This window comes from Enoplosus armatus, chromosome 13 (assembly GCF_043641665.1).
Source record: "Enoplosus armatus isolate fEnoArm2 chromosome 13, fEnoArm2.hap1, whole genome shotgun sequence".
NCBI classification, from domain to species: Eukaryota; Metazoa; Chordata; class Actinopteri; order Centrarchiformes; family Enoplosidae; genus Enoplosus; species Enoplosus armatus.
Window position 1 is genome coordinate 10,803,991 of NC_092192.1, and position 11,042 is coordinate 10,815,032.

The following is an 11,042-nucleotide window of genomic DNA, read 5'->3' on the forward strand; positions in this document are numbered from 1 at the left end:
CTCTAAAGAAACTATCCACAACATCAGAAGGTGCACTTCACTTACTCTTAACATTCAGTTATCCCCTTTTGTTGCCCCTCAAGTGGCTTTAAAGATGTTTAGATATTCTTATTCCACAACCTTATGTTTTGTGTATTAAGTGAAATATGCAGATGAAGGATTCCATATTTTTTATGGGTGCACCATTCCATCAAATGGAAATATTCTTGATGTCTTGTGTATCATTTTATACACCTTTTCCCTTTGATTCTCCCTGCATGTGTTTGTTATTGTTGGTAGATTTAAAATAAAGTTCTGAGGATTTTAACAATGTTTGGCTGTAGAGTAAGACTGACCCGCTGTTAGGTTACATAATTACAGGGTTGATGTTCATGCTCATGTCATAGTTTTGTGCAACACTGCCATCTCGTGGTCAGTGGTGCACATAAACACATCAGACCCTGTGAGATCAAAATATCTGTCGATCTATCTAGTTTTTGTTCTTCGTACAGCATTGTACATACAAAACCATCCTTTTTCATCTGTGAAATGATGTAACCACTTCTCTCACAGTTTTTAACGGCCTGTGTCTTGATGCCATTACTTCATCCATCATAAGTCCAGAGAATTCATATATGAAACATTTGTTATTTACCATTAACAACTATCTTGTGTTTTAACATACATGTGATTAAGTTATTAACAGAGACTTAAGTATTAAGTAATCAACTTAATCATAGCAAAAATACCAACAGTAAATTATGCTTTTATACATCACATATGCATTTTGCCTTTGAACTTCACAGATGGGAGCACACATTTGTATGAGGGAGAATTTATTTGGTAAGATCTCCTTGCATATTTTGTGGTCTTTATTTGCAGGACTGATGTACAGCATGTCATGTCACATCTCTGTGTTGCATTGTGCTACACTTTCTTGTAGAGGTACACAAAACCAGATACGAAGCTGTCCCCGTCCGCCGACACAGCTCTTGCCCAGTTTTCCACCTCAGTGACAGCTACACAACTCCAGAGCCCCTCCTCCTCCTCCATCTGCTTCAGCTCACGCTCCAGGGAAGCTTTGTATTCCAGATTATCAGAGCCATGTCTGGATGTCATACAAACGTAGCCACCTAGACGTGACTGTGTAAATGTGTTGCTGAGTAAAGGCTGTGTCAAAATGGATAGATAACATAGAATAAAATACAACTAACCTAGTTTGACACATCATTATAAAACATTCCCCATGATTTTTCATGCAATATGGATTAAAATCTCCACTTTACCTGGTTTGCAGGCGCTGCACAGCTCTCTGACGACACTTACAGCAACGTGATCCACAGTCAGTGCTCCACACATCACAACCACGTCAAATGATCCTGCAGGAGGAAGAGGAGGTGAAGAGTAATTGAAAACAATATGTTAACAATACAAACAAATCTTTTCAAATTAACCTCTGCTGTCCTTTTGTTAAAGCTGCATCAGATTTTTTTTCTTTTTGTCATTAGTGATTTTGTTGTCATTGTTTTGGGGATGTGAGGGGCTCCACAACAAGTTGACAAACCCACAGCCCCAACATATTATTGCCTTATAAATTCAATATAGTTAATATGCTAGCAAACAATTACCCATCAAAAGTCCAGTATTCACTCTGCTTTGTCTGTTTTGGCTTCCTAAAAGACATTTGACATTTAACTTTGTCTGACAGGCAGGTAGAGGGGAGGAATCATACATTTGGTTCATCAAAGCTTGTTTGCTGGAAACAGTCGCCTGCTGCTGCTGATCATGTGAGAACTAAGACCAAACAGTAAGTTTGTGGGTCCATGGCTCAAACAATGAGCTTAAAGAAGTTTAAAAGCTCCAATGGAGCTGGAGAAATGGAGAATTGCGTGGTAATTCTTGGTTGGTTCACTGTGGGTGGCTCCATTTACATCAAACATAGTCATTTTATTCATTTATGTTAATATATGTGGTAAAAGTTGTACTGTAGGTTTTTGACATTATTACACTACCTTTTTGGACAGGTAGAAGCTGTTCTACCAAAATGCATTGCTTGAGGTCTTCGTACAGCTCTTTCTTTTGGGCCTCCTCCAACATACCGGTGCATCCATCAATGCCCACAAAATGTCCAAAACCATCCTTTTTCATCTGTAAAACAGACACGGTTGGTTAGATACATGTCATTGAGGTCAAATTGATAAAGCATGGATACTGAAAACTGATTTAAGAAAAACTAATTCTGCATTGGAAAATCAATAAAAGAGAGAACAAAATGACCCAATAGAATGATATTTTTTCCTACATATGCTATTTATTACACGTTGTTTTCTGTCTGATCTGCTGCTGGGATTTTACCTGCTTTGCCACCAGTCCTGTATCGCAGGCCACATCCAGCACGACAGCTGCTTCACGATCACCAGTGAAATGGGAGGAGATGGTGTTTGCTACATGACTTGGTGCGTCGTAGCCCAGAACAGCCACATCCTATTCAAGGTAGGAATAATAGAGTACGGTGGTTCTTAATACAGACAATCTCAACCACCCCCAACAAAGGAAATGGTCACATTTAATTAACTGTTCATTTAAAAGCCTCCTCCAACTTTAGGGGCCGAACCTTTTAGTAGTATATAAACCTATTTTCTAGAAGAGAGGGTTGTTTGGAGCCAAGTGAGATCTTCTCTGTCCTTATTTGGACTTACATATGTAAATGTATTAGTTTAGATAGTTTAACTCTTAAAATAGTAACACCTACATCAGAGTGCTGTTGGTTGATTTCAGCTCAGCATTTAACACAATCACCCCCATGAAACTGGTTGGCAAGCTCAGCACTCTGGGCTTCCTCACAAACAGACCCCAGACAGTTCGGATTGGCGGTCACACCTCCTCCACTCTAGGGCTGAACACTGGTTCCCCCCATTTTCATTTGTATAGAATAAAGAACCTGACTGACTGTTATCTATAGAGAGACCAGGCCTACCTGCTGATGCCTGTGGTGCAGAATACCTATCGCAGGAGTACAAGACCAGTCTTGCTTCTTTATGTCCCAGCCACATCACTTGTATTAAGTGATATCAGATCAGAATCAAATTTTGTTGTATCACAAACCCCTACTCTGCTCTGAAGTTAGAGCTCTGTGTATGTGTGTGTGTGTGCATGTGTGTGGATGAATGAAAGGCAGTAAGGCAAGACTGTGTGCACGAGCATAAATTACAGTAATATTGTCATGTTTTCTGAAAAAACTCATACAACAATAATTTAATGTTCGTCTTCAACCAAACAAATATTGATATATTGCATCCCTAATGTTAGTTTCTTAAGCAGAGTAAAAAGAGACTTACTGTACTTACTGTACATGGTCAGAGGCTCAAAAAAGCTCAACTTTCAACTCTAAGTTAAAGTTCTGCTCTAAGTACAGACATCAAAGTCCCCAGTTGCACGTGTCCGTACAGTCGATCATCCAGCCTGATGTGGAAGACGGATACTTTTGGTTTTGGTTGTTTTAAGATATGGATAATTTATATAATCATACGTTCTCTGCCAATCAGACATATCCCATATCATGTCATGATCTGTCACCTCCCACCATCACAATAGCTATGACTCAGTCAATGGGGAGTAGAAAAGAGACAGTACTTAAATGTGAGTACTTACCTGTGTGCCTGAGGCAAGTCAAGTCAATTTTATTTATAAGGCCCAATATCACAATTTTCCACAGGGGGCTTTACAATCTGTACAGCATACAACACCCTCAATCCATGCAATCACATCTCTCTTAACACATTTCCTATATCACATTTAATGATCTGTCATCCACCACTATCACATTATCCTAGCTGTGAAAGCCAATAGCCATTACTGAGTCACTATGACAAATCAATCTATTAAATCAACAGTACAGTATGTATATCAACGACTGTACATATACACAACAACTTCAACACGTGGCAAGTAGATGTTGTCTTTTATTTATCAGCCCACATCCCAGCTTGGGTTGATATATCAATAAAACCTCTCTCAGGCTTCATAGCATAGCTTGATCCAGATTTGAATCTAAACAGTTATAGCATGTGAACATCAGTGCAGTTCATGGAATTGCCTCATGTAAAGTTTCTATATGAAGACCTACACTCAATGATAACCAATACAAACTTCAATGAATCTTTGATTTATTTGAATGTTGTTTTCGTGTGATGACACAAGAGGGAAGTCAGATTCATTCATTCATTATTTGATACATGCAGTAATTTACAGACATTTGTCTTGGAGGCAGAGGAGCTGAGATATATTAGCATTTTCTAAAGAATCACAGAGAAGCAAATAACAACAGTGTATGTGACAAATCAATCACACAGCAGCCTAAACAACATCCTTACAGTGGGAAGAGAAGGGAGCCACTGAAGGTGCTGTGGTTATTTACACTGTCAAAAAGAGACTGGCCTGGAGGGAGAACCAGGTGAATTTCATCTCCTGCTATCAGCTCCAAGACAACAGAGTTAGTGAAGGACTCAAAATCCGCTTCTTCCTTAAACTCCACATTAAACATAATCATTTGGTTGTTCTTGTACACATACACACCCATATAACCTGCGCGGTGACCACACATAGTGAACTGGAGAGAGTAGACCCCTTTGACTGGTGCTGTGAAGAAACCTACAGAGTAAGAGTAGAAAATGAAAAACAGTAACAATTGATTTATGTAGATTTACATGACCACATGTCATGTGACCTGCAGTATATTACCTGTAGCTGGATTGTAAGCATTGCCAATGTTGGTGAAGACCTTGCTGTATTTCAGGATCATGTCTGTGTTGTATGGTCCAACAAGTCCAGCATTAGTCAGAGCTGTGTAAAAGGCCACCTTTGGTTTCTCTGTTCACACAAAAAAGTACATTTATGTCATTAAAACTTAACCTGGACTGAATAACTAATGTGTGTGTGTTAGTGTGTGTGTTGTGGATAAGAAGATACAATCATCACCTGCGTTTGCTCTCTCCAGCTGGTCAATCCTGGACTTGCTAACGAGAAGTTCACTCTCACTGCTACTCAGTCTAGTCTGCAAGTCTGGAGTTAATGCAACGACAGTGAATTAAAGAGCTAATATGCACAACAAATTTTATACGGTATCATGACCCTCATCTTCTGTGTTCAGTGTACTTTTGTTGTGTCGTAAAACACATTAAGAGTCACTGTTGTAATAGATAATATTTTCAACACTTTTTTTTAACTAAATAAACAAAATAAATTTATATATAATGATATGATGTAACCTTTAATACAGGTTAAAGTAATAGCATAGAAAATAACAAATCATGAAACATCACGTTTGTCAGTTAAATACCTGCATCCTCTTTTTCTAGGTCACTTGTTTTGCTCTCGGTGGCAGTCAGTCTAGTTTCCAAAGAGTTCAGTTCTGTGGCTTGGACTGAAGAACAGAAGAAGTTTGATTTTTGTTTGTGAATGGTTAAATACATTTCTGAAACAGTTTTAAAAAAAACAATGAGCTCTGTTGTATTTTTCATTATTCTGGAGCTCACAATAAGTGCACCACCTGCACTTCATCACCTGCGTTTGCTCTCTCCAGCTGGTCAATCCTGGACTTGCTAACAAGAAGTTCGCTCTCACTGCTACTCAGTCTGGTCTGCAAGTCTGGACTTAATGCAACGACAGTGAATTAAAGAGCAGAGCAGTCATCAAAACATCAAACTAATAACATGCACAACACATTTTATACAGTATCATGACCCTCATCTTCTGTGTTCAGTGTACTTTTGTTGTGTCGTAAAACACATTAAGCGTCACTGTTGTAATAGATAATATTTTCAACACTTTTTTTTAACTTTTTAAATAAACAAAATAAATTTACGTATAATGATATGATGTAACCTTTAACACAGGTTAAAGTAATAGCATAGAAAATAACAAATCATGAAACGTCACGTTTGTCAGTGAAATACCTGCATCCTCTTTTTCTAGGTCACTTGTTTTGCTCTCGGTGGCAGTCAGTCTAGTTTCCAAAGAGTTCAGTTCTGTGGCTTGGACTGAAGAACAGAAGAAGTTTGATTTTTGTTTGTGAATGGTTAAATACATTTCTGAAACAGTTTTAAAAAAAACAATGAGCTCTGCTGTATTTTTCATTATTCTGGAGCTCACAATAAGTGCACCACCTGCACTTCATCACCTGCGTTTGCTCTCTCCAGCTGGTCAATCCTGGACTTGCTAACGAGAAGTTCACTCTCACTTCTACTCAGTCTGGTCTGCAAGTCTGGAGTTAATGCAACGACAGTGAATTAAAGAGCAGAGCAGCCATCACAGCCAACTGTTGACATGCACAACAAATTTTATACAGTATCAAACTCTTGAAGGACAACATCATCAACACTCAAAAGGAAAAGTAACCAGTCTTTACCAGAATTATCTAGCTGCAGCAGCTCCACGTGCACCTTGGTGACCATCAGCTCAGCTTTCAGTTCATTCACCTGGCTCTCACTGTCCTTCACTCTGGCCTCCATGTTCCTCAGCTCCACCTTGAGCTCCACCACCATGTTTCTCAGTGCCCTCACCTCTGCCCAGATGTCAGGATTGGTTTGCTTTGCAGTCTGCTTGATCGATTCCTCAACTGCATCTCTCTGAGCTGTCTTCTGAAACTCGCTGACCTCACCGAGGCCTCCCCCCTCCCCCTGAGCCACTGATGCACACAGACCGAGCAGCAACAACAGCAAACCAAGAACAACCCTCATTGTCCAGTTACACGTCTTCACAAAGGTACAGCGGTAGAGTTGATCTGTCTTATATAGTCTCCAGACTTCAGCTGGATGAACGAATGGGAACCACAACAGGTGTTTTTTGTTTGACAGTTTGATTCAAGGACTCAGATGATTCAATATGAGAAAATACAAGCTGCTACAGGCTGACAGAACACTTTTACTATGATACCCTCTCATGCAGTCACAGCTGTGCATACATCGTGTTTATTAATACACACAGACAGACAAACACTCATAGAAACACACTTATCCTGATACTGAGGCCTTTTAGTGTGACTGAGGGTTATCTGATTAAATTCAGAGGACCTTTTTTCTTCACTCTGTCTCACTAATTATTTCATTCTCTGATATAATATACATTCATATAAAAACTGTCCTCTGTTAGAAAATTGTGATAGTCTTTTACATCTTATTTTGTATGTTACAATCTATTTATAATTTTGTCATCAATTCCTCAATTGAGCCAATAAACAAGCTGCAGAGATGAGCTATGACCTGTGACCTTTTGTAGGCATGGTAGAAGAATGTCTAATTATTATTAACGCCCCTCTGTGCATTGTGTCTGTGTCTATTTTATTTCCACTGGTAAGCTTTGTGAAGTCTAGTCTCCATAGTCAGCCATTCAAATCATACAAACCTACACTACTATTTTGTATTAGCCATGTAATAATTGATCAAGGTTTTACTATTTTTTAGGTTTCACTTCAGGCACAAAGAGCCATGGTGGGAAATAAATGTTTCAATAAATAATGACAATATTATCTTCTTCCTGCATAGTTCTCGATCCGTTGGGAGAGAGAATGATGAGGGACACGATAGATGCCATTCAATATAACCCCTCTCACCCACTCTATGATGAACTGATGGACATATTTATGTGATCTCCAGTTATCTGAATCTTTTTACTGAGTTACAAAGTGCATGATTCATATTCACACTCATTAACTAGCCTGTTTGTTTGATTATTGCAGCTATTAATTCACTAAACACACACAGTAAACAGTTACACCTTCATTTATTACACAGTTCTCACATGTATGCAACCATTTTCCATTAGGAAGGCTTTACTCCATATCCACACAATACTGTACATCTGTAGAAATCTGAAGTGGATTCTGAGGAGGATAACAAGGACATTTTTATTTTTAAGACACCAATTGTACTGCAACAGGCCTATGAATGTAACATTGACATTTTTAAAAATGAAAATGAAACATTTCGTCATGAACATTTCAAGTCTTACATTTAAATCTGCAAATGCTGCATCATATCTTCAACTTCGGGTCTGTAAGAGACTGAAAATGTAAAAAAAAATCCTGCACTTTCATTTTGAAGTGTAACGTGAGTTATTTGAACATTTTGTATCTTGTCGAATAATGTTGTTTTGTATCTTTGCTGGTGGGATGTCACATCTACATTGTCATGCAATGTGCTGTAGTTTCTTATAGAGGTACACTGCACCAGATATATAGCCGTCCTCCTGCTCTGACACCGCTCTCTCCCAGTCTTCCACCTCAGCGACCTCTACACAAGTCCAGAGCCCCTCTTCCTCCATCTGCTTCAGCTCACGCTCCAGGGCGGCTTTGTATTCCACATTGTCACGGTTACTTCTGGTTGTCATGCAAACGTAGCCACCTAGTGTAGAACAGGCAGCAGTGCAGTGGTGCTGTTGAGTGATTAAAACTCACCTACAGTGATGACATACTGACTGAGATCAGGACTGCAGTTGAGACAGCATCAAACCAAAAAACATATTCTCACCTGGTTTGGTGGACTTGCACAACTCTCTGACCCATTTAACAGAGACCTGACCAAAACTCAGTGCTCCAACGATCACAACAACATCAAACAAACCTGCAGTAAGGGAAGAAGGGCGAGGGGAGAAGTGATAATCACAAGTAATGCCTACAATGACTGCTAGTACTGTTAATAACACCAAAGATCAATAATATTTCAAAGCCATAATATCTAGAGAGTAAGCAAAATAAGTTTATAAAGTCAATCACAGACGAACATACAGGATTGACGATAAAACAACCAAAACTTTCAAAAGTGATTTAATTTAACTAAAATGTAAACATGTAATGAATTGGCAACAGCAGCAGGCAGTGACAGTAAACAGATACTAAAATAATCTTAATAAAGACAAATGATGGCAATCAATCTGAACACAAATACAGAATAAACCACCCCGCCTGAGGATCATCTCCTGAATCACAGTGATGAATGACCCATGTGAAATAATGAACCATTAAATTACCCCACTGGACAGATAGCGGCTCCTCTCCCAGCATGGACTGCTTCAGGTCCTGGTACAACCCGCTCTCTCTGGCCAACTCCAACATTGTCTTGCTTCCATCAATACCCACAAAATGTCCAAATCCATGTCTCTTCATCTGTACAACAGAGACACGTTTGGTTGTTGATAAGTCATACTGGTCAAATCAATTGAATGTGGAAACCAAAAGCTGATAGTGATCTATGCCATTCTAAATCACAGGACCAAGAAAGGAAGGTTTTGATCCAAACAAGTAAAAAAAAAAAATGGACGCACAGAATCATAAGAAATGCCTCATCTCCTAAACTGAAACAGACCAGACATCAACAGAGAAGTCATATTTTATAGAAAATATTTTATTATTTTAGAATATTTATATCTTTGTCACTCACACAGAAAAACATTTTCAAAAAAATACATATTACTGCATTACTGCAAGACTGTAAGTATGCAGTTACTCCTTTTTATTTGGTTTTCCTTCAGCTAGAATCTCATCAATGTGGGAGTTTGTCCTCTATCTTGTGAGTTTACCTGTTTGGCCACCAGTCCTGTGCCGCAGGCCACATCCAACACGACAGCTGCTTCACGATCGCCATGGAAATGGGAGGAGATGCTGTTCGCTGCCAGACTTGGCGCGCGGTAGTCCAGAACAGCCACATCCTATTCAAATGTGTTTCAAGAAAGAACAGTGGCTTGTACAGGTATCTGAACATGTTTATTAATTATGTATAAAAACAACTGATCATATCAGATATATACTGTAGAATTGCTGAGAGCACTGTAAAACTACATTTGGCTAGATATAAATTCATTTTATAAAATACACAAATACAGAGCCACACAATGTTACATATTCTTGAACTGCATTAGTATTGTTTTTCGCATGGTTCACTTAAATTATAAGAAAGGCACTTTAACCGAGTGTGCAGAAATTAACTGGACAAAATATAAAAACAAACAGATACGGCCAATATTTGGCTGATATCGTCTTATTGTACTTCAGTTGTGTCACCTGTTCATAGTTCTTTGCCCAGGAGTTGTAGAAATTGACCTTTTCTTCTGATGTGGTGCTGTCATGAGCTGCTAAGATAACCGCCTTGACATTTTCAAATGTGTTACCGACTGCTGACATAATATACAAACCTGTTCAAGAAAGAAAGAACCAAGAGACAATATAGTCAAGTGATAATAATAACAGATATCAGAACATTCATTTTAGATCATAAATTTAAACTGAAAAGTACAGCTCATTATGCTTATATCTGAATTGGTGGTCCGAATACACTATTCACCTTCTCACAAGGTGATCACTCAGTGCAGCCAAGCCAAACTGAAAATCTGAGATCAACAGGTCATTTTTTTAAAAACTGTTTTAGTTCAATTGTTATTAACCATTATATTAATGTAATATGGAAAACATGGGAACGATTTGAAACATTGTGCGACTACTACACTAGAAGCCACCGTTTAGTTCAGTTTTCTTTGCTTAATGCTACTACTAGTAAATAACTAACTTATTTGAAACATTGAATTGCACTGTTTGGGAGCCTGGGCATGTCTGACATCTTCTATGGTTATAAAAGACACACATGGGAGTTACTTACAGCGGCCTCGCTGGTTGTCTTTTTTTCTAGCAGTTTCTTCTTCACAAGTTGACAATCGGATATAAAGTTGATTCACCTGGCTGTTTAAAAAAAGTGCAGTGGTTTAACATTAAGACTCACTGTCCACACAGTGTTGTTATTAAGAGCAAAATGGACCATGAAGCAATGGTAGTAACTTAACGTGGTTTCGCGATGCACTATTCCCTCAGTAAAGACTGTCAGGGAAACGAATGTCCACGTCACATTTGTGCTTTTTTGCCAAACAAGAACAGCTTTTATCCTTCTTATCTACTTGTATGTTTTGTTGTTTTCGTGTACTTTTTATAGCCTGTAGCCAGACTGATAATTCTGCCCCGGAGGTCGACTCAGAGTCCTTACTGCTGCATTCATGGCCATCATACTCTCTGTCATAAAACG

The 11,042-nt window shown here is 38.7% G+C and overlaps 3 protein-coding genes across 3 annotated transcripts; all 3 read right to left on the reverse strand.

Annotated features, from left to right (window-relative positions):
- Positions 1-906: 906 nt before the first annotated feature.
- LOC139295447 (methyltransferase-like protein 27) lies at positions 907-2,784 on the reverse strand. Its single transcript, XM_070917641.1, has 5 exons — positions 2,779-2,784; positions 2,335-2,463; positions 1,992-2,127; positions 1,266-1,358; positions 907-1,112 (listed from the first exon to the last, which is right to left on the reverse strand). The coding sequence occupies exons 1-5, from the start codon at positions 2,782-2,784 to the stop codon at positions 907-909; spliced, it is 570 nt and encodes a 189-aa protein (XP_070773742.1).
- Positions 2,785-4,348: 1,564 nt separating this feature from the next.
- LOC139294778 (uncharacterized) lies at positions 4,349-6,716 on the reverse strand. Its single transcript, XM_070916698.1, has 5 exons — positions 6,386-6,716; positions 5,934-6,017; positions 5,542-5,625; positions 4,720-4,848; positions 4,349-4,629 (listed from the first exon to the last, which is right to left on the reverse strand). Exons 1-5 carry the CDS (start codon positions 6,714-6,716, stop codon positions 4,349-4,351), a joined length of 909 nt encoding a protein of 302 aa, XP_070772799.1.
- A 1,025-nt stretch (positions 6,717-7,741) lies between these two features.
- Positions 7,742-10,760, reverse strand: LOC139295599 (methyltransferase-like protein 27). The gene is made up of 6 exons (XM_070917813.1): positions 10,626-10,760; positions 10,034-10,164; positions 9,553-9,681; positions 9,004-9,139; positions 8,505-8,597; positions 7,742-8,378 (listed from the first exon to the last, which is right to left on the reverse strand). The coding sequence occupies exons 2-6, from the start codon at positions 10,151-10,153 to the stop codon at positions 8,164-8,166; spliced, it is 693 nt and encodes a 230-aa protein (XP_070773914.1). The 5' UTR covers positions 10,154-10,164; positions 10,626-10,760; the 3' UTR covers positions 7,742-8,163.
- Positions 10,761-11,042: the final 282 nt, after the last annotated feature.